Below are 22823 nucleotides of genomic sequence, written 5' to 3'. Positions count from 1 at the left end.
ACAAGAAAAGAAAAATCGGTTGTCATGCAATTTCACAGGGTCATTTAAAACTCTGAAACAACAGGCTTCCCAATGTTTCACAAGATTTATCCTTCGAAGTATCCATTCTGTCCATTTCCTCGAAGAAAGAGAAAAAAACTCTTAACATTCTGCACTTTTCCTTTTGCTTTTTTTGTCAGCCATTTGTGGTTTAGATGGTGTTATGGTGAATCAATAGGAAAATATCAAGCGCATCAAAGTCATTAAAGACTTCCGCCGTGTGTGTATTATTTTGATGAATAACACGGTATTTACCAGATGTGCCTTCTATTTTTACCATTAGATGTAATTACACATAGCCTCTTGCCAAACATGAGGAACTTAAAAAGCTGTGTACCGTCAGTGGAAATAAGACTTCCTCTCTTATTGTTTTGTTTTCTTTCAACAAGAGTTTGTTCTAATGATCCTCTAAAGCCATTAGCTTCCTGATTTGATTAAAGAGAGTGTGGTGATTGGAAACATACATCGGAACCAGGAGGGCATATGACACTCTCTGGACTGTGTGTGGCAGCAGGGTTTTTGTTAGCATCTGTTAGAGTTTGCTTGCTCTGTTGGGAACACTGTGGATGGCTGCGGGTTAGTGTGATTTGAGTTAAGGGTAGATCCAGAGTTTGGAGATCTGTTGTGGAGTTTAACCGCCGTCTGACTTCAGTCCGGCCCCACCTGGCTGACCTACATTTTGACAGATATGTTTCAAACAACCCAGCGCCACAACACACACACACTCACACACAGATATACACGTGCACTTCAACATGTGCCTTAGACTTTCCTTAACATTGTGCAAGACACAATGTTAACACATGTACTAGAGTTTTTTTAACTTTCACAGTATTTAAGACAACTTTTTCCCTTCAGTTTTACAGAAAATGATTTGTTCCTTGCTGAAAAACAGCTTAAAGAAAATTATGGCAGCATTTACACACCCTCATGTTTTCCAAACCCTTATGACATTCTTTTTTTTCATGGAACACAAAAGATGTTAGGCAGAATGTTAGCATTTGTCACTGTTCACAGTCATTGTAAGGAAAAAAGAGCAGCGTCAACATTATCCAAGATTTCTCCACTTGTGTTCCATGGAAATCATCATTGGAATGTCATGAGGGTGAGTAAATGACAGCAGAATTTTCATTTTTGGATGAACTAACCATTTAAAGGTGCACTCAGTAATTTTTTCCACATTAAAAAAGTTTAACTCCTAAAGACATGAATTGTAATTTTGCAATATATGTAGGAAATCATGACCATTCACATTCAAATGAAGACTCCAGTCATATCAGTAACCTTAGAAAAGCTGTTTTATTCTACATGGAGAGTGTCCACACATGGGGGCTGCCATGTTAGAATCACACGACCAGCTGAATACTACTCGCTTAATCTCAGTAACCCTCCTGTTATTTCACACTTTCACTCATTGATTAAAGTAATCAAATCTGACTTTGAATACCAAATTTCTAAAATGGCATCAACAACTGAAAACTATTGATATTAAATGATGCCGCATCCAAGCCGCTAGGTGTCAGTGTAAGTCCAAGATGACACAAAGAGAAAAGTTACTGAGTGCACCTTTAAACTAGCCTAAGGTGGTTTACTGATCTTAAACTAGTCTAACTGGTTTTCTAGCTAGGTCAAGCTGTTGGTAAAGGCGGCATCACACTAGCCAACTCCAAACACCTTGATTTTGGCTGAAGGTGTCACACTTGCCGAATGTTTGCTAAGATCTTGCTCTCTTCAGTTGGATGTATGACACACTTGCCGATTTAGAATGGTGGAGGAGTGACAGACATACTGACTCTCTCTCTGCTTCCCTATCACATTTAGCTCAGCGAAATAACAACAGAAGTACCACGTGAACATAAACGATTGTATACAATTGTGCAAATGCATGTGATTGTGTATTTATCAATTCGGGGCTTGCCATAGTACACGTATGTCCATATACAGCTTTTAGTAAGTAAAATTACGAGAAATTACGTTCAACAAAAACAGACTGTTGTGCCTGCGCTTTCTGATTTCATTAGTCATTTTAGTGTAGGAGAAAAACGTAGGGAAAACGCTTGATGACAGAATCATTATGGATTATAATCTGCATTGAGTGCGACCAATGATGAAAATGTTCAGATCAGCATGACTTGTCAGTTCTTCAGTAAAATAAGAAGCTCATTGGCAGTTTTGGGTAAGTTACTTAAAAATAGTAATCCACTATAAATTGAAAATTAGTTAATGGTTCCTAAAAATTTGAGAAATTCGGCTAGTTTTACACCATCTTAAGATGGTCTAGCTGGTCTCTCAGCGTGGGCAAGCTGGTGTAAATCTAGTCGGCCAGTTGGTCTTCATTCTGACAGTGCCCCAAACACTGCTAAAATCAGCTCGCTGGTTTGAAACTGACAGTTTTGTTTTCTACAGGATTGCGATTAATAAGTATAGTTTACAAATTTAACTGTCTGAGGAAATATTGTGAACCAAAATATTTCAGTTCACATGCTCTTCAGTTTGGATTTTAATCTCCAGTCTTACAGCGCTGGCTGCAACATACAAGAGAACATGACATGATGCTACCCTTTAACAGATGTTGTTCTGCTTTCTCCCTCAACCACTGCCTGAGCCAGCCATAAGTTCCAGCAGAGTCTTTGACCTAGCGATTCATAGCAGCTCTGTGAATATTCAGTAAAGCATATAATTCAGTAGGGACTCAGCTCAAAGTTTTTGATAGTGAACATACATTTGCTTTTTCCCAAAAAATGTAGGGAGCTCCCCAAACGAAGGCTTTTCCAAAAGTAAGTCCTCTTAATTATTCTACTTCCCAAGATACATTCATTTCACCAAATTGGAAGGCAATATTGCATGTAGCCTTCATGGAGAAGGAAATTCCAGAGTGGACTGCGATGAGATCATCGGAAAAATAAATCCAAGATGTCGGGCGAGTTGCAAGAAATGTTGAATATAAATAAAGTTATATTTTGTTCAGTACTGAAAATATCTGATTTAAAAAAAATATATATATATATTTTTTATTTTTTTTAATTATTATTATTTTACACAATATGTGTGTGTGCTATGTATGTTATGCTTAGAAGAGGATTGTGTCATTAGCTGACCAACATTGCATCTTCAAGAATTGCATCTTCTGGAGCACTTTTTTCCGAAACAATTATTTTTCCCCTTTTTCTCCCAATTTGGAATGCCCAATTCCCAATGCGCTCTAAGTCCTCATGGTCGCATAGTGATTCGCCTCAGTCTGGGTGGCGGAGGACGAATCCCAGTTGCCTCTGCATCTGAGACAGTCAACCCGCGCATCTTATCACGTGGCTTGTTGAGCGCGTTGCTACGGAGACATAGTGCATGTGGAGGCTTCACGCCAACCACTGCGACAACCACGCTCAATTCACCACGCGCCCCACCGAGAACAAACCACATTATAGCGACCACGAGGAGGTTACCCCATGTGACTCTACCCTCCCTAGCAACCGGGCCAATTTGGTTGCTTAGGAGACCTGGCTGGAGTCACTCAGCACGCCCTGGGATTCGAACTAGCGAACTCCAGGGGTGGTAGCCAGTGTATTTTACCACTGAGCTACCCAGGCCCCTGAACTCAGGCATTTTTAAGATTTAAAGTTCTTTTCAACTTGACACGGCATCTAAAAAACATGGTTCTTTTGCGTGAGATGCTGAAAAAAGCGAGAGACGCAGCGCAAAGGACATCGATGCCCGTCTAGCAATGGAAAAACAATGTAAAACTGCGGACGGATGCAAAACACTTTGGTGTGAATGGCCCTTAGGCCATGTACACTAATTTGTTTCCATTTGAAAACTCCTTTTCAGTTGACTAAAATCATCGTTTTTTAAAGTATGCGGTACTAAAGAGTGTTTTCTCCGTTTTTACATGAAAATGCCATCCGAGTGTGGAATAGTGTCATAAATGTAGAAAAATCTATGCTTTTTCAAACTAAACATATTAGTGTGGACGTGGCCTCTGAAGGCAGCTGTTTGTGTTGGCAGTAGGTAGGCAATATTGACACAACTTAAAATATACATACACACTCTATAGTGCATAAATTTAGATGTATATTTAGATTAGGCTGTTTTTCACGGGGTGCAGGTGTTGTAGCAGAAGAATGTATGGTGTTTCCTGCCCTCTGATTATTTGCACCTTATGGACTTGACCTCGCTCAAACACGCTTACACTTTGGCCAAAGTCAGATGTCTCACATTTCTCACCGTCCTCATTGCCGTAGATCATTGATATAAGGTCCCAAAGGAGTAATAAAGAAGGATATGTCACCACTTTGAAGCAAATAATTTGAACTTTGGCCCTCACACGTGTTTACATACTTATGTTTGTGTGTACGTCATCTAAGGCTACAATCGCATGTGTGTGCATGTGCATAAATCATAAAGAGAATAGTTGGCACTGGCCCAAAGCATGAAGTCAGCCACTGGATGGAAGATCAATCTATAATGTGGAATGGTTCAGGGCGAGAATATAAAGCTGGATTTATGGCCGCAAGTCGTCAGAGCTGTCCATGTTAGCACTGAGCTATATAGTTATTGACGAATAGTCTCTACAACCTTTTACCGAGCGCAGTTTCAGCATATGCCGTGTAGTACAAAACATCATAAGTATCCTCTGTAGTGCAGTAACAATTCACTTCAGCTCATCCTTTAGCAGTTCAATGCTCATTCCGTGGATTCTACAGTCAGCTGTCTTGCGCATTGGTGTGTTTACTTGGAATCGCAACAAGTTACTGAAAGATGTCTCCCTTTTTTAGATAATTGCTGTGTTTCCATTTTGTTAAGTGTGGCAAAGCATAGTCATCCACAAAAACAGTCCAATAATTAATGGCTAATGCTGTTCTTGAACACTTCTTAAAAAAATAAAAAGAGCTTTGGTATATTTGCACTGTTGTACGTAAATTTGTTGCCAATATTTCTTGCCTCACACACTTCGTCATTAGATGCACATAAATTCAAATCAGGGAATTGGAGTACTTTGGGACTCGGTCAGTTGCTGATTTGTTTACTTAAAGCATTAAGCCTGATTGGATCAGCCGGTCTACGATTGGCCGGCTGTGTCATCAGGGCAATGTATGTGTTCTTTGTATCCTCCCCCATTAATTTACCAGCTATTTGTGACCGAGCTGAGGCGGCACCACGGTAATGGTGCAGAAGCGATTTGCACTGGGATCTGCTAATTGCCTAATGATGAGCTCCTGCTGAATTCACAGTGTCCAGAACCTGCACCTAATGGCAATTTAATGTGCCCCGGTAATAAAGCTGTCTCATTAGGAAACAGCTAAACTAAATCAAAACCCAATCAGACAAGAAGGGAAGTTACGTTCTTTGTCATCAGTTTGCCCTTAAAAATACCACCACTGCTGCTCCGGCTGTCATGTCCGGTGGGGGAGAGAGGCCACATTCTTTCTCTGTGGAAACATTTGCAGAGTGTTACTATTTTGTGGTTAAACACAAGAAATACACCTGGCTATAACAGCACCAATAACTGAACCAGGTTTCGTTTTGCTGGATTAAGAAATGTGTTGAGTGAGTACAGGTTCCATTGCTGTTCTTGGAGAGTGGGACCTTGATAAGGGGCCTTTATTCCTATAAAAATAAATGTAGTATGCTGACAGACAGGCCCACATTTTGGCTGACCCAATTCTAGGGGAAATTTGAAATGTAAATGAAACAAACGAGGTAAGCAAATGAAAAGAATGTAGGGAGAAAGAGAGAGAAAAAATATAATGTTGCCAAGTTCTGTTCACTATGCATGATAACATGGGTTGGAGTGGTGGTAACTAATGGTTAAGGTTGTGGACCACCAATATAAAACCTTTGAGAAACAGACAGGGGATCTCCAACCATGGAGAAAGCCATGATTGAGGGCTTACAGAGGGTTTCAAGAAGCTAGAGTTTAAGCCTCTCCTTCCACTCAGCCACAGTAATTACTTGCACCAGGGATAGGAATACCTGCACTGTGTCCCAACAGAGGTGTAAAACATTCCTGACAGCAGCCTCAGCTTAAGTGCTTTATTCAAGGGTAGATAGAGGTGACAGAACAGGAGTGGGGTTGTAGTTCATTGTTGGACCTCCCAAAGTCAAGTCAAGTCATTTTTATTTGTTTCGCGCTTTTCACAACACACATTGTTTCAAAGCAGCTTTATAGGAAATCATGCATTTGCAAAAACAAAACAAAAAATGAAACTGTAATATCTATAATGTCTTACAGTGATCTTGTGTAGTTTGATTAAATATAATTGTAAAATGTGTATAGAAATTAAATAATTAAATAATAATTGTATTTAGAACCCCTATGAGCAAACTGAAGGCAACTGTGGCAAGGAACACAGAACTCCATAAGATGTTGGTTAATGGAGAAAAATAACCTTGGGATAAACCAGGCTCACTGTGGGGGCCAGTTCCCCTCTGGCTAAAAAACATGAAGATAATGCCAATATTAGTTATTTGTGTGCAGTGCAAGTCATAGTTTTACATTTGTAAATTAAGCGTTAAGGTCCAGTGTTTTAAAAAGAAAAAGAAAAGATTTTTTATGAACTTTAAGATTAATTACTAATGTCTTTGAAGTCCATCCGTACATAGTTTACATAGATGCATTGTCCTTTGTTAGTTGGCTGATTAAGGCTTTTGTTGGCAATTAAATGATAGTCTATGTATTCCATTTCAAGAGTGTAGTCCATCAATAGACAAAGGTGATGCAGGCAGAGATAAATGATGAGGTGCATCACAGTTCAACCTGCAGGTTATTTCAGTGAGGTTCGGTGGGGTCCATTCTAAGTCCAAGGTTCAGGCAGTGGCATATGAAGTATCCGATGTCTTACAGTTGGAGTTGGCATCAGTTCATCCTCTGAGTCAAAAAACTGAAGTGATGTCTGGCTAGCATCGGCTGTAGTTTGTCATCATCTCTCAGCGCCATCTTTGTAACTCTGATATGTACAGTCTCTGTAGAGTGATGAGGCCTAAATCCTGACTGAAATTATTCATATATTCCATTTCTCTTTAGAAATGAACATAGTATCGAGGACACTACCTTTTCTAGTATTTTTGACATAAATGGTAGATTTGAAATTGGTCTGTAATTAGCTAATTCTCCAGGATCAAGCTGTGGCTTCTTAATAAGCAGTTTGATAACTGCCATTTTAAAGTTTATTGGGACATGTCCTAAGGATAGCAAGGAGTTAATAATATTAAGAAGAGGTTCTGAGATTACTGGGAATACCTCTTTTAAGAGCTTAGTTGGTATTGGATCTAACATGCATGTTGTGGCTTTTGATTTTTTGATAAATTTTGTTAGCTCTTCATGAACTATGACAGTGAAGGATTGAAGTTGCTCGTGAGCAAAATTATTAGACACTGTTGTGAGGTGCTGTGACAGTTGATTGCATAGTTCCAATATTATTTCTATTTTATCAGTAAAGAAATTCATGAAATCATTACTATCATGCTGTGACAGAATATCTGGTTCAGTCGATGCTTTATTCTGAACCAATTTAGCCACAGTACTGAATAAAAACCTAGGACTGTTGTGGTTATTTTCTATGAGTTTGCTAAAATATGCTGACCTGGCAGCTTTTAGAGCCTGTCTGTTGCTACAGACACCATCCTTCCACGCAGTCGTGAAATACCTCTAATTTTGTATTCTTCCACTTGCGCTCCATTTTCCGAGCTGCTCTCTTGAGAGCATGAGTGTGATCATTGTACCACGGTGCAAGGCTTTTTTCTTTAATTTCTTTAATCAAAGGGGGGGGGGCAACACTCTCAAGAGTGCTAGAAAAGACTGTATTTATATGTTCTGTTATTTCATCAAATTCTTCTAGATTTTTTGGCTTACTGAGTATGTGAGACAATTCTGGAAGATTATTAGTGAAGCTGTCTTTAGTAGTTGAAAGAATAGTTCTACCTGAACTATAGCGTGGTGTAGATTGATTGAGTGACATTAGCTGATCGCAACAAACAAGAGATGAGGTAATGATCTGAGATGTCATCGCCCTGCGGTACAATTTCTATAGTATCAACATTGACTCCATATGACAGAATTTAATCTAGCGTTTGATTATGGTGATGAGATGGTCCTGTCACATTTTGACTCCAAGTGAGTGGAGAATATCAATAAATGCTAATCGCAATGTCATTTTCATTATCTATGTGAATGTTGAAGTCACCAACAATTAAATCTCTGTCTTCATTAACTACTAGATCAGATAGAAAATTTGCAAATTCCCAAGGAAACAGAGTAAGGCCTGGATGATCTATATACTGTAGCAAGGGCAAAAGACTATTTTTTATTTATATCTGATGGTGTCATAAAAGAGATTTTTTATTTATATCTGATGGTGTCATATTAAGCATTATTAGTTCAAAATGTTTAAACTTATATCCTGTCTACTGAGTAACACCAAAAACTTCACTGTAAATTGTAGAAACACTTCCTTCTCGACCCTTCAGACGAGGCTCGTGTTTATAACAATAACCTGAGGGAGTAGATTCATTTAAATTAATATATTCATTAAGCCAGGTTTCAGTCAAACAGAGCACATCCAAACTATGATCTGTAATAATTTCATTTACAATTAGTGCTTTGGTAGAAAGAGATCTAATGTTTAGTAGCCCTGCCTTTATATGATGATTATCTTCATTTTTTATTTTTTTCAAGTTTGACCTTAATCATATTTTTTCTAAATATTTTAGTGAGAGTTTTGTGTTTGGTAGTTCGGGGAACAGACAAAGTCTCTATATGATATCTAGGTGATACAGTCTCTATGTTTTGAGGTTTATGTGACCTATCTGACGGCTCAAGGCAGCTAGCAGATGTTCGGATTAATCAGTCTGCTTCCTTACCTGGGCCCCAGTTAGTCAAATACTATCATTATTTAGACTATGAGCCAAATTACTAGAGAGGAGAGCAGCACCTTCCCTGGAGGTTTGACGTCCATCTCTCTTTAGCAGAGGGTCAGGTCTACCCCCAAAACTCTTCCAATTGTCTGTAAATCCTATGCTATTCTCCAGACACCACTCAGACATCCAGCTGTTCAGTGACACTAATCTACTATAAACCTCGTCATATTACATATTACAGTGTCTGACATCGTTTTTGCAAATTCACACACCTCTTTAATATTATCTCCAGTGATCTCTGACTTGCGAAGCCAGACATCATTAGTGCCGACATGAATAACAATTTTAGAAAATCTACATTTATCATTACTTATCATAGCACTTGTAAATTTTATCAGATGTCATATACCAGAGTCTCTATTACCACGTTCTTTACAATAGAATCACCAATTATTAGGGCTCTTTCAACATGATTCTCAGTGGGTGCATCACTGAGTGGGAAGAATCGATTGGAAACCCTAACAGGAACTGGAGAGTGATGTCACTTTGCTGAGCAAGTATGCTGCCAATGTCACCCAATCGCCCTGCTGCTGTGGCTCTAGAGCCGGAACCAAAGTGTGTGTGTTGCTCACTGTTCTACCCGCATCCAAAACAGCATCTTCCGGCTTCTCTTTCTCACTGACCTCCACTAGTGTTCAGATGCGTGCTTCTAGCTCATTAACCTTCTCCGTCAGCCTGTCTAATTCCTTACATTTATCACATGTGAATCCCTCACTGCTGACAGAAGAAGCTAATGTAAACATGTGGCATGTAATGCAGGAAACAATAACATGAGCGGATGCCATAACTTACCGCAATTGTTTGTTGTTATTGTTATGGTTGTTCTTGAGTGGCGAGGGTTTGAGATCGATGTGGTTGCTAATCAGCAGTTGTTTGAGATTGATGCAATAATCCATGTAAAACACAGTGGAGAAAAATTAATACAAGCAGTCGAGACACAAGATGTAGATAAGCGGAAAAAAACGGAAAAAAGAAAAAGAACAAAACGAGAGAAACTGGTGTGCGCTGTATAATACACACAGATGAAACAGTAGAAAAGCGGAACAACCCAAAGCATGTGGTAAAATGGCAAAGGATAAAACGATGAACATGTAAGAATAAGAATAAGCAATGCTAAGCAGACTAGCAAGCTACAAACACTCGTGCAGCGTGCCATCAGGAACAGGAGTCCACATTGACCACCTGCTTGATAGACTTTATTGATCACTTGAAAAGATTGAAAGTGTGGGCTAGTATTTTTATTATAACCTTTAATTTACCAGGTTAACCCCTTGAGATTAAAAATATATTTTCCAAGAGAGACTGGGCCAAAATGGCTGCACAAAACAATTCAACAATAAAAGACAACAGCATAAAACAAGGGACAATCAATACAGGCACAGATGTGGTAAGCCTAACTATACATTAACACTCTGACACTGACCTAAATTCTGGTATTTAAAATTCTGGGCTGGTAACTGCAAGTTTGAAGGTTTGAACCCTACAAGGGAGGAACTCTATCAACATTTTGCCTTAGAGCAAGACTTCTTGTCTTCATGTACTAGGTGTACTGTAAGTCGTGGATGAAAGTTAAATATTAAATGACTCCTTACTTAAACAGTTCCTACAGCAGCAGGCTTGCACTGGGGATTGTGGGATTGACACTGAAGTGGAGCTTCATTACAGTGCATCCGGAAAGTATTCACAGCGCTTCACTTTTTCCACATTTTGTCACGTTACAGCCTTATTCCAAAATGGATTAAATTAATTATTTTCCTCAAAATTCTACAAACAATACCCCATAATGACAACGTGAAAGAAGTTTTTGAAATTTTTGCAAATTTATAAAAAATAAAAAACGAAAAAAAATCACATGTACATAAGTATTCACAGCCTTTGCTCAATACTTTGTTGAAGTACCTTTGGCACCAATTACAGCCTCAAGTCTTTTTGAGTATGATGCTACAAGCTTGGCACACCTATTTTTGGGCAGTTTCTCCCATTCTTCTTTGCAGGACCTCTCAAGCTCCATCAGGTTGGATGGGGAGCATCAGTGCACAGCCATTTTCAGATCTCTCTAGAGATGTTCAATCGGGTTCAAGTCTGGGCTCTGGCTGGGCCACTCAAGGACATTCACAGAGTTGTCCCGGAGCCACTCCTTTGTTATCTTGGCTGTGTGCTTAGGGTCGTTGTCCTGTTGGAAGATGAACCTTCGCCCCAGTCTGAGGTCCAGAGCGCTCTGGAGCAGGTTTTCATCAAGGATGTCTCTGTACATTGCTGCATTCATCTTTCCCTTGATCCTGACTAGTCTCCCAGTTACTGCCACTGAAAAACATCCCCACAGCATGATGCTGCCACCACCATGCTTCACTGTAGGAATGGTATTGGCCAGGTGATGAGTGGTGCCTGGTTTCCTCCAGACATGACGCTTGCCATTCAGGCCAAAGAGTTCAATCTTTGTTTCTCATGGTCTCAGAGTCCTTCAGGTGCCTTTTGGCAAACTCCAGGCGGGCTTTCATATGCCTTTTACTGAGGAGTGGCTTCCGTCTGGCCACTCTACCACACAGGCATGATTGGTGGAGTGCTGCAGAGATGGTTGTTCTTCTGGAAGGTTCTCCTCTCTCCACAGAGAAATGCTGGAGCTCTATCAGAGTGACCCTGACTAAGGCCCTTCTCCCCCGATCGCTCAGTTTGGCCAGGTGGCCAGCTCTAGGAAGAGTCCTAGTGGTTCCAAACTTCTTCCATTTATGGATGATGGAGGCCACTGTGCTCATTGGGACCTTCAATACTGCAGACATTTTTCTGTACCCTTCCCCAGATCTGTGCCTCGATACAATCCTGTCCCGGAGGTCTACAGACAATTCCTTGGACTTCATGGCTTGGTTTGTGCTCTGACATGCACTGTTAACTGTGGGACCTTATATAGACAGGTGTGTGCCTTCCCAAATCATGTCCAATCAACTGAATTTACCACAGGTGGACTCCAATCAAGTTGTAGAAACATCTCAAGGATGATCCGTGGAAACAGGATGCACCTGAGCTCAGTTTTGAGTGTTATGGCAAAGGCTGTGAATACTTATGTACATGTGATTTTTTTTCCGTTTTTTATTTTTAATAAATTTGCAAAGATTTCAAACAAACTTCTTTCATGTTGTCATTATTGGGTATTGTTTGTAGAATTTTGAGGAAAATAATGAATTTAATCCATTTTGGAATAAGGCTGTAACATAACAAAATGTGGAAAAAGTGAAGCGCTGTGAATACTTTCTGGATGCACTGTATATGAAGTTCAGCATTTCTCAACTTTTTGATGCTCTGACCGCTTGAGCATCAAATAGTTGAGAAATGCTGAACTTCATATAATTGAGTGGTGAAAAATGCTGGGGAAATAGGGGATTTAGTGCTTAAATCACGTTGTTACATATTACTATATTCAGTGCCAATTTCAAATGTTGTTTGCACACTTTCATTGTGGCTAGGCTGTGTTAACAAAAGTAATGTTTAAGCCTGAGTCAAGATCAACTGCCAGTTTCAATAAATCCCTTAAAACAAAATAAAAAAACAAAAAACATAGTGACAATACATTTACAATTATGACTAATGGTTTTCTTAATATCCTCCTGAGACCCGACCGTGACTACTGTGTGCATTTTCCATTTCCCTTTTTGATCTGTAACTAGGAGCACCTACATAATAAGCTTGCAAAAATTTCTCAAGCAAATAGTTTTCTTAAAAATGAATGGCAACATATGTGGACAGTGGTACAAAGTTGTGGCATTTTAAATAATACCAAACAATGGACAGCCAGATTTTTTTTTATTTTTTTTTATTATTGTTTATTATGTTATCAGGAGTGTTAGTTATTCATGTTTTGAGACGTTACAGATGTGACATCAGAAATATAATTAATTCTGAATCTATGTACTGATTATTGTCCCATGTCTGCCAAACATTTTGAGTGGTCCAAACATCATCTGCAGCCTGAAACTGAACTTTAGGTCGGATTTTAGGAGGGAATTCACTTAGTTGCATAGAGAGCATTAGGATGCTCCCTTGCTCCCTATTTAGTGAATTACTTTTTTTCACATGACCCCGAAAAGTTTAACCCTTTACTGACAGCACAGAGTCTCCTGAACTGAGATCTGTCGGTTTAAATGAATTTAAATTATGCGTTGCGTATAGCGAAGCCAAAATACAACGTCCACGCATGTGTACTCGGGGGCGCACGAGTATGTAAGAGGTTTCTTGCAACTGGGCCTTGGTCTATAACCAATCTAATGTTTCTTATCAAGTCCGAGTCCAAAGACAGCCAAGTCCAAATCAAGACCGGAAAGTGAATATGTTCAATATTTTTTAATTTTAACCTTTACAACTAAGAAAATCTCTGGATATATTTGGACTCGAGACCACACTCAAGTCTGAGACCGGACCGTATACAACTTTAGACATTCAGAAATAAAATGTTCATTTAATTGTGTAATTTATTCAATTGTAATTGTGCTTATATAGTATATGATGACTTTTTATTGGAAAGCAATAATTTTGAAACAGTGGACATTCCACATACCATAATAGTATAAGTTATTAGTAATCTCAGGCTGTTATAAAGGTGTCAAACATAACAGTTCAACCAAGCTAATCATTTCATGTTTTTTAGACCTGAATTAGCCTGGTTTAGCTCTTGTTAACCCAAGCTTTAATATGATGTGCTCTCACTAAGAGCCGGTATAGTGAAGTGATCCTGCAGGGAGCTTTGTGGAATGTTCTGGTCTATGAAACATATGAAGAACAGCTCATTACATCTCTCAGCTGTCTCTCAGCAGCTCTCTGTAAGTGCTGAGGAGAGACCAGAAATGAACACCCTGGTTGCCTGTCCACAGGGTTAATCAGCTCTTTACAAAAAATCTGTGATGTGGTTTGCTCTCATATGTAGTGAAATGTGTGTATGAGCTACTCTGACAACCTCAGAGGGAAACATTGCAACACCAGAGACAGTATAGGTGGATAAGACGGACCACTCGTAGAAAAATGGTAGAAATAGTAAGATTTCAGAAAACAAAACGAAAAATATGCCACCATTTACTCACCCTTATCTTGTTCCAAATCTGTATTAATTTTTCTCCCCCATGAAACAAAAAAGGAGATTTTAGGCAGAATGTTATCCTTAATCACCATTCACTTTCATTACATCTTTTTTCCATGCAATAACAGTAAGCAGTGACTGAGAATAACATACAGCCTAACACCTCCTTTTGTGTTCCACAGAAGAAAAAATGTCATATGGGTTTTGAACAACATGGGGTTGAGTGAATGATGACAGAATGTTCTTCTTTGGGTAAACGATTCCTTTTTTAAAGGGACTTGTTAATAGTAGTTTTGCAACTTGAAAAAGAAAAAAATGCGTGTGGAATGTTGTCACTGACATGTTTTGAATAATTAGCCCTGATTGATAAAAGATGAAGAGTCCCTCCAACAGCTAGCTCCACACACCAGACAGCTGCACCTGGGAATGTTGGCCTGCGTGTGGTGCATTCACAACTCCTCAGTCTCCCATGTGGAGGAAAGACATAGAGGATGGCAGAAGCAGTAGACTGGGTTCAGCTTGGTCACCGCTCTGTCTCCCTCCTTCTCTCTCTCTCTCTCTCTCTCTCTCTCTCTCTCTCTCTCTCTGGGAACCTGGCAGCAGGCAAGACTGCAGGCTCTGATCCAGATAAAAAGATTTATTTCTGGTAAAATTCGGAGCTGTATGCAGCAGATGGTGCCAGAAAACGCTAAAGTTTAGCAGTGTTGCTAATGGAGTTTTAATGTCAGAGTGTTGCATCAGAAGATATAAATGATTTTTCCCAGTTGTCATCAAGGCAAATGTAATGATATTCATCTCACGTTCAGCGCTTTATAAGCACTACATATGCTTCTCATCTGAAAATGTGATGCGATTGAAGCCTGGTTTTCACAGAAGTGTGTGGTACGAACCATCACAGAACCACTCGAGGCAATGATATGTTCTGCTCATTGTATCTTTGGAGTGTGTGCGTGTCAACTGGGCTTCCTCAATATCGCACCGCAGACCACAACATTGAAGCAATCATTTGAATTCTTGAATTGAACCAATTGAATTTTCTATTTTAAAGCGCTAAGGAGGAAGTCAAACCTCTCAAACTGTTAGACAGCCCTGACATTATAAACAGCACTGACAAGGTAAAGAGACACTGCGCATGCACCAAAATAAAGGTTTTTCAAAATATGCATCATCACCCTTACTAAAATTAATCACGATTTTACAATAGTAACAGTAACTGTGCTATTTTGACAAAAATGATATAGTAACTATCTATTAGGTGGAATCTATTTGACCTAATTTTTTATTACAACTGTGTCAGTTGTAGTAAACGTTTCTAAATGTGTTTAGGTTACTATTTATATATATATATATATATATATATATATATATATATATATATATACTATAATTAATTTTTTTAGAAAGACTAAGTACATTGACCTAGCCCCAGTAAAGAGGAGCCATCCATGATCTTGCATGTGCTTATATGGCACTGCACTGTAAATATAAGGCAAGTACATGAAGTCTGGACCTCCAAGACTTATGGACAAATTATGCACAATGTTTTTCTTCTGTATAATATACAGTATGTTTTGTTTGGATGATGTTTGATATTAGAAAATAAAATTAAAAAGGCTCATGTAAATAAATTGGCTCATCAACTTTTAAAAGGGTGGAGAGAAAACTTCCTGTATCTTTTGTTGTTAACATCAACAACAAAAATTATGTCCATGATACATGCCCTTTGATTTGAAAACCATGAACAAAACTGTGCAAGAAAAAAGAAAATGTGACCCAAGCAATATTAAATACAGGTTACATTTTTTTTAATAAGTTGGGTCGCCACGTGATGTATAATGTAAAATCTTAGTCCTGAAGCAAAACCAGCTGAGAACCACTGCATTAGTTTACACCAACAAAACTAATATGGTTAGATCAAGTAGAAATAGCTCATTAAGGTAACAATTGCAGTTTACTACTATTTACAGTGTACTCTTAATTGTTGTTTATTACACAGCTATCTGGAATACTTTATTGTTGTAAGACGTGACATTCTACAGTCAAATATTTGATATATCGACTGCTGAAATATATATTTGGCCATTGTCCCTGTCAACCAGACTGTGCTGCTGTGGTGTCATGTCTTTCCTAACACTTTAATTTAAATAAAATAATTTAAACACTTTACTTTAAAGTGTTTTGAATTTATTTATTTATTTGGTAAGTAGTGGAGTAATAAGCAGTATAATATACAGCTTGTTAAAATCGCAAATTATAAAACGGATAGTTCCAGTCCTGGATGCTGATTGGTGAGTAGTCATGCTTTATTCACAATAAAGATGCAGGATCGTGATCACCCTGAACGGAGTTTGTTTTGCAGTAATGGCAATAACTTGCTTAATGTACATTATCACTAACTTATTGGCATCAAACAATTAGCATGTGTCATTAATCACTTTGGTCCTTTGCATGGGTATAAATGTCTTAATAATGTGTTTCTCGCCAATTCCACTGAAGAACATTTGACGTAATTCAATGGAAATTCTATAAGGAAAATGCAAAGTGTGTATGTTGGCAGTTTTAGGGGAGCATATGTAGCTATTTGACTCCATATTAAAAACTCTGTCCGAGTAGTCAGGCTTTAGGTATGCTATTTATCAAAAAGCTCATTGTGTGAGCTGTCCAGTAAATCTCATCTTTCTTTCAACTCTCTGGCATGAGGAGACCATATCAGCCTCAGGTCAGACACCCTTGTACTAAATGATTGTACTAGTTTGAATGATGGTTTGAAATCCTTAAATGGCCTTCTCATCTGTTGACCATAAACAGAAGAGAATGCTGTAGTCTCACAATCCATCCATCCATCCATCCATCCATCCATCCAACCACTCATTTCCATCCATCCATCATCCATCCATCATCCATCCACTCATTTCCATCCATCCATCATCCATCCACTCATTTCCATCCATCCTTTCTTTCTTTCTTTCTTTCTTTCTTGACTACAGATAAGTGTATAAACCGTTGTTGAAGTCAGAAATCTTTCTTCAGCTGGTCACAATGACCTTCAACCCTTGTCTCTGTCAGTGCATTCAGTTTTATTTCTTCCACTAGCTCATTCTGTCAAATGGAAGCTCTGTGATTTTAGTGGACTCCAACAGCGTTCCCCGAGCTCTTATTATGACCTTCTTTATGTGTCCTGCTACAAATGGAAGTCATGTTACGCTTGGGTGGATCAGGCTGCTCAAATGTTTTCTCCACTGCACTGCCACACAGGCTGAGATTTCAGGCTTCAAAAGCAATATTTAAACTGCACTATGTGTGCGTGTGTGCTTAGACCCTGCTATGTGAAGCTGTTTGTTATGACTCCTGCCTGTCCAATGAGTCTCTCAGCTTGAACATATGCTGCCCTGTAGTCCTCCTGGGAAGCTCCTACTTACAAGTTCGGAAATTGTAATTTGTGTGATTTACATGATTCTGGTCAGAAAAAAAATGGATGCATTGGGCAATTTCTCTCTCTCTCTCTCTCTCTCTCTCTCTCTCTCTCTCTCTCTCTCTCTCTCTCACCCATAAAAGACAATAGACTTTCTTAGCTTGTGCTGCCAGTACCATTTTCTAGCAAGCATTAGTACACAAAATGTATACAAACTGAACTGTACATTCAGCCTTCACAATTGCAACTTATTATGATCCAATTTGATTCTGCCATGATTCTTTACTTGACACGCCCTCAACTTGGAAAGTCATGGCTAAAAGAAAATCCGTAATTTCCAGCTGATAATTACAACATTGTGGTGGTTTTCCTGTGCGCTCATTGCTTAATTGCGATTATTCCAACTTGAAAGCACATTAGGACCGTTCACAACAAACGGTCCATCTGCACTATTTTGTAATTGTTTTTCAATGTTTCAATTGACATTTCTAGTGTCCCATATTTCAAATCGCTTAAAAAACATACTAAACTATGTTTTTTTTGAAAATGTAAAAATGCAGAACATTTTTTGTGAGGGTTAGGTTAGGGGTAGGTTTAGGGGATATAATCTATAGTTCGTACAGCCTAAAAATCATTGTCTATGGAGAGTCCTCATAAGGATAGCCGCACCAACGTGTGTGTGTGTGTGTGTGTGTGTGTGTTGGTGGGTTTGGGTGGTTTACGAGGACATTTTTTTAGAGTACAAACTGGTAATTACAAGGGTATTATGCTATAAATGTGGTTTATGAGGACATTTCTAGTGTCCCCATAATTCAAATTGCTTAAAAAAAAACATACTAAACAATGTTTTTTTTTTAAATGTAAAAATGCAGAAAGTTTTTTATGAGGGTTAGGTTTAGGGGTAGGTTTAGGGGATAGAATCTATAGTTCGTACAGCCTAAAAATCATTATGTCTATGGAGAGTCCTCATAAGGATAGCCGCACCAACGTGTGTGTGTGTGTGTGTGAGTTCATTCAAATTTGAAGCAGTTTCTTAATAGTTTCAGCTGTATACTTTGGCATGGCTCTGCCTTCCATGAGACACTAGCAGACCTCCCCTGAGAGATGGAGATGTTTTATGAAGACAATGGAAACACTGGTTTATCACTGGTGTGCACATGCAATAGGACAAGCACACATGCTCATGCACATAAATGCTCCCAGAGGTCCGAGCTGGTTAGTTTGTGTGACCTAAACATGTTGGAGGCATGGTGCTTAAGTCACGTGGGTGATGCAGGTTCGAGTTCCGATCTTGCGGCTTGTGACGTGTCCTGCTCACGTCCCCCCTTCTGTCCTCAATACAGTATCACTATACAGTATCTTTAAAAAAAAAAAAATAGACGGGATGGAGGGACCCAAACCATGTCTAAAGACCAGAATGTAGAGATCCAAGTCTGTGGGACTTTTGACTTAAAATTAAGCAGCCATCCAGAACAACCTGCCAATTTTGTTTTCAAGTTTTTGATTCCAAGGACCCCCAAATATGATGATCCTCTTGCAAGTGACCCCCTTCCTAAATATAAAATTATATATTTTCATGTATTATATTTTCATGTATAAAGACCCATTTATACAATGTGAGAAAAATAGTAAGCCTGATATTATAAAAACAACATATTGTTTCCACTATTAAATATTTGGCTTTTATATTGTCGTAATATAGTTAAGAAAAAAATATAAAAAATATTATCTGGAAAATATTTCATTTGTAATTATGTTGACAGCTTATCTCTTTTCTCTCCACTATTAGAGTAATGTTACATGTATAAACATGGGGGAAAACATTTTCAATTCAAATTTATCTGTAGTTTTTTTTTTTTTTCCTTTTTCTCCCAATTTGGAATGCCCAATTCCCAATGTGCTTTTAATTCCTTGTGGTTGCATAATGATTCGCCTCACTCCAGGGGGCGGAAGACAAATCCCAGTTGCCTCCGCGTCTGAGACATCAACCCGTGCATCTTATCACGTGGCTTGTTGAGCGCGTTGCCACGGAGACATAGCGTGTGTGGAGGCTTCACACCATCCACCGCGGCAACTACGCTCAACTCACCACGCGCCCCACTGAGAATGAACCACATGATAGCGACCACGAGGAGGTTACCCCATGTGACTCTACCCTCCCTAGCAAACGGGCCAATTTGGTTGCTTAGGAGACCTGGCTGGAGTCACTCAGCACGCCCTGGGATTTGAACTAGTGAACTAGCGAACTCCAGGGGTGGTAGCCTGCGTATTTTACCACTGAGCTACCCAGGCCCCAAATCTGTAGTCTTTAAAAGCAGAATAAAATGGTAATTTGTTCCATTTTTTACTTTTTACTTTTTTATATGCTTTTTCTTGCTTTTTCTTTTTTATCTGTAATGCTCTGCAGACCCCCTAGCATCCACTTGGCCACCAGTTGGTCCCTGAACTCCCGTTTGAAAACCCCTTGTCTTAACAACCACCCAAAACACCCAAGCAACCACATAACAAATTGATAAAAACACTAACTTTAAAATCATTCTGGCTAAATCTATTTAATATTTCTGCTCTCTTTCTCTCTTTTAGCTCTTGGACAGATCATGCTGTATGTGGATGGAATGAACGGGCTTATTGGACACAATGAAACAGTTCAGTGGCTTTATACATTGGTGGGATCAAAGGTAAAGTACAGTTCACTATACAGTGTGAACTATATACTGTATGTATTTCACATAGAGCTGTCAGAATTAATGCGTTAACACATGCGATTAATTAAAAAAGTTGTAATGCTTTAACACTGGTGTGAAGGGCAGAACCTTTGTAATGTGTGTCATTACACTGACGCACATGCCACAGCGCCAGAGAACTTCTACCAAGGTGAGCTTACAAGCTTAGCATAAAACAGCATAATGCGGTACTCGAACGCTGGCGTTGCCGCCCTGACGCGAATCATAAATGCAGCTTCACGATTGCTGTAGGAACGCGGATAGCCACAGTCTACCGGCAGATTAATATTGTGGAGGAGAGAGTTTAACAGATTTAATGCGCATTGCAATAAATATGCAATCTGTGTGGGGACTAGTACTTTTAATTAGTCAAACTCCCAATTAGACTTTGGGAAACGTTTGATGTGACTTGAATTGGTGATATTTTAGTGCATTTCTGTTTATATTGAGGAAGGCTTTGTTTGGAAAATGTTAATAAAGCATTATATTCCAAAATGTTTTGTTTTCTTCCTAAGATATAAATAAATACATTTTGCCAAGAAAAGAATATATATATATATATATATATATATATATATATATATATATATATATATATATATTGTCAAATTTCAGCACTTTCTAAATCTGTGATTAATTGCAATTAACTACAAAAATTAAATAATTTAATCGACTGACAGCACTAAGTTCACAGCATGATATTAGAGTGCACACCAACTGTTATTTTGTCTAGTGCCATTTAATTCAAGGACAGAAAACGTGCTCATAGGGTCACATAGTTTTGCGCACAGTGTTCACAACTGACTTTTTCCTCTGTATTTATGTACATTAAGCCAATGTTTTCAAAGCTCAGCAGTGCAGCCATCTTAAACCTACTCATAGAGTGTTGTAGTTTTGCATGTCATTTTCCCTCCCTTGGTCCTGTCCAGCCCTCTAGTGGCAACATGAAGACATGTTGTGGCAACAACGAGGACATGTACTGTATATATGTGCGTGTTTGTGTGTTAGAGCTTCAATCGGCATGAATGTTTGGGGTCACAAAATGAACAGATGTTCGAGTATGTCTGTGCTGGAGAAAGCAGAATTTGAGTATATTTCTTCTTGTCCCTTTCTCTTTCTTCCTGTTAAATCGCACATGTTTTTTACAAGAGGAGAGCAGTTTTATTAAACACATTTCACATTCACATTCCTAACCTGTTATCAAAATACTCCTTGGTATCCAATTCAGGAAATTCAAGTTATTCTCTCAGCTTCAATTATACTATTAATATCATCCCAGCAGTGTATAGTAATGAAGATGTCTTTGAATATGGTATAGAATGTGTGTGAAGGCAAATGATAATATTGCTTTATGTGTTGCTGTGGAAAGAAAGAAAAGAATTATGTTTCCTTTTCGTATGTGTGTGTTTGTATGTAGTTCCGGCTGGTTGTGAAAACTGCTCTGAAGTTGCTGCTGGTATTTGTGGAATACACTGAGTCCAACGCACCTCTCCTCATCCAGGCCGTCAACAACGTGGACACCAAGCAAGGTAACATAGCCACATTACTCACACATATGCACAATTTCCATTTTTAGCCCCTCTTCCTTGTGTGTTACTAAGTATTGGGTCCATGTGTTTGAGTCCAAGCCGAGCTCAGGTCCAAAGCCTGCTGGCTGTTAGCACTTTAATGTTTTTTCCTGTTTCAAAAGTGTGAGAGGCATTTCAGCCCTCCTCAGCTGATTGAGAGAGACTCTAACTCTCTCCTGTGGCGGGGCTCAGTTACCTGCAGCTTAAAACTCAAGAAGAGCAGAAAAAAAACAAGAGAGGGGAAGGAATGTGGCAGTTTGCTTTCAGCTTACAAACTCATTTGATTGGATGTTAAGAAGTAATTGCTCATATTGTTGACCCCTGCATTGGCAGTGAATGATAAGGGGTTGCCTGGAGCGTAAATCAAGATTAACCGACTGAGCTCATGGAAAAAGGTGATGATAGGACCAGAGCTACGACGTTAGGAGAGCTAGAGTAAAAAAGAGAGCGATCCTTTAATATGGTTACATAAGAGGAGAGGACTCTGTCTCTGGTCTCCCAGAGAGAGACAGACAGGCTTGCAGACGCAGCAGAACAACTCCTGCCATTAATCTATTTAGCAGACATTTTCTCCCCAAACAAATGCTGCTCATTTGCTTGAACTTGCCCCATATTTCATCTGATTTACTATTTCAATCACCATTTTAAGTGTTTTAAACCACAGTTTCTTTAAATGAGTTGATTGATTTACTGAATATGAATCCAAGGGTGAATTCGAGTGAAAAACCTAAGAAACAATTTCCACACAGAAATTGATTGTAAATATAACAGTCCATAGTAAAGTAAAGGCTACAAACAATTCTTGGTGGTTATAATTTGAAATTCTCAAGTAATGTTTACTTTGTAATACTCAGTTTCAAGTAACTTTTACTCACTCTTTGTTTGTACATTTTACTTAAGCAATGTAGCAATGAATTAAGCCATGCTTTTAATAGTACTAACATTTCAAAGCGTTTTTAACGTAATTAATCATGCACCACATGACACATGGATGCCTTCCACAGGGAAGCTTAATGCATGCTATGTAGTGTATTTTACAACATCACCTTGCTTTAGAAATAAGATCCAAAGCTGTGCACGCAGACCTGAACAGAGGCACAAAACACTAA

At 38.8% G+C, this 22823-nt stretch overlaps 1 protein-coding gene across 1 annotated transcript in view; it reads left to right on the top strand.

The window, feature by feature from the left end:
* The window catches only part of fhod3b (formin homology 2 domain containing 3b), a 276595-nt gene that overhangs the window by 185049 nt on the left and 68723 nt on the right, over positions 1-22823 (top strand). Inside the window, exons 6-7 of the mRNA XM_051721466.1 lie at positions 20007-20101; positions 21564-21675. Coding sequence (XP_051577426.1) covers positions 20007-20101; positions 21564-21675 — 207 coding nt within the window. The remainder of the gene's footprint in view (positions 1-20006; positions 20102-21563; positions 21676-22823) is intronic.

This window comes from Myxocyprinus asiaticus, chromosome 16 (genome assembly GCF_019703515.2).
Source record: "Myxocyprinus asiaticus isolate MX2 ecotype Aquarium Trade chromosome 16, UBuf_Myxa_2, whole genome shotgun sequence".
Taxonomy (NCBI): Eukaryota; Metazoa; Chordata; class Actinopteri; order Cypriniformes; family Catostomidae; genus Myxocyprinus; species Myxocyprinus asiaticus.
Note: the sequence above shows the minus strand (reverse complement) of the source record. Positions and strands in the feature narration are given on the sequence as shown.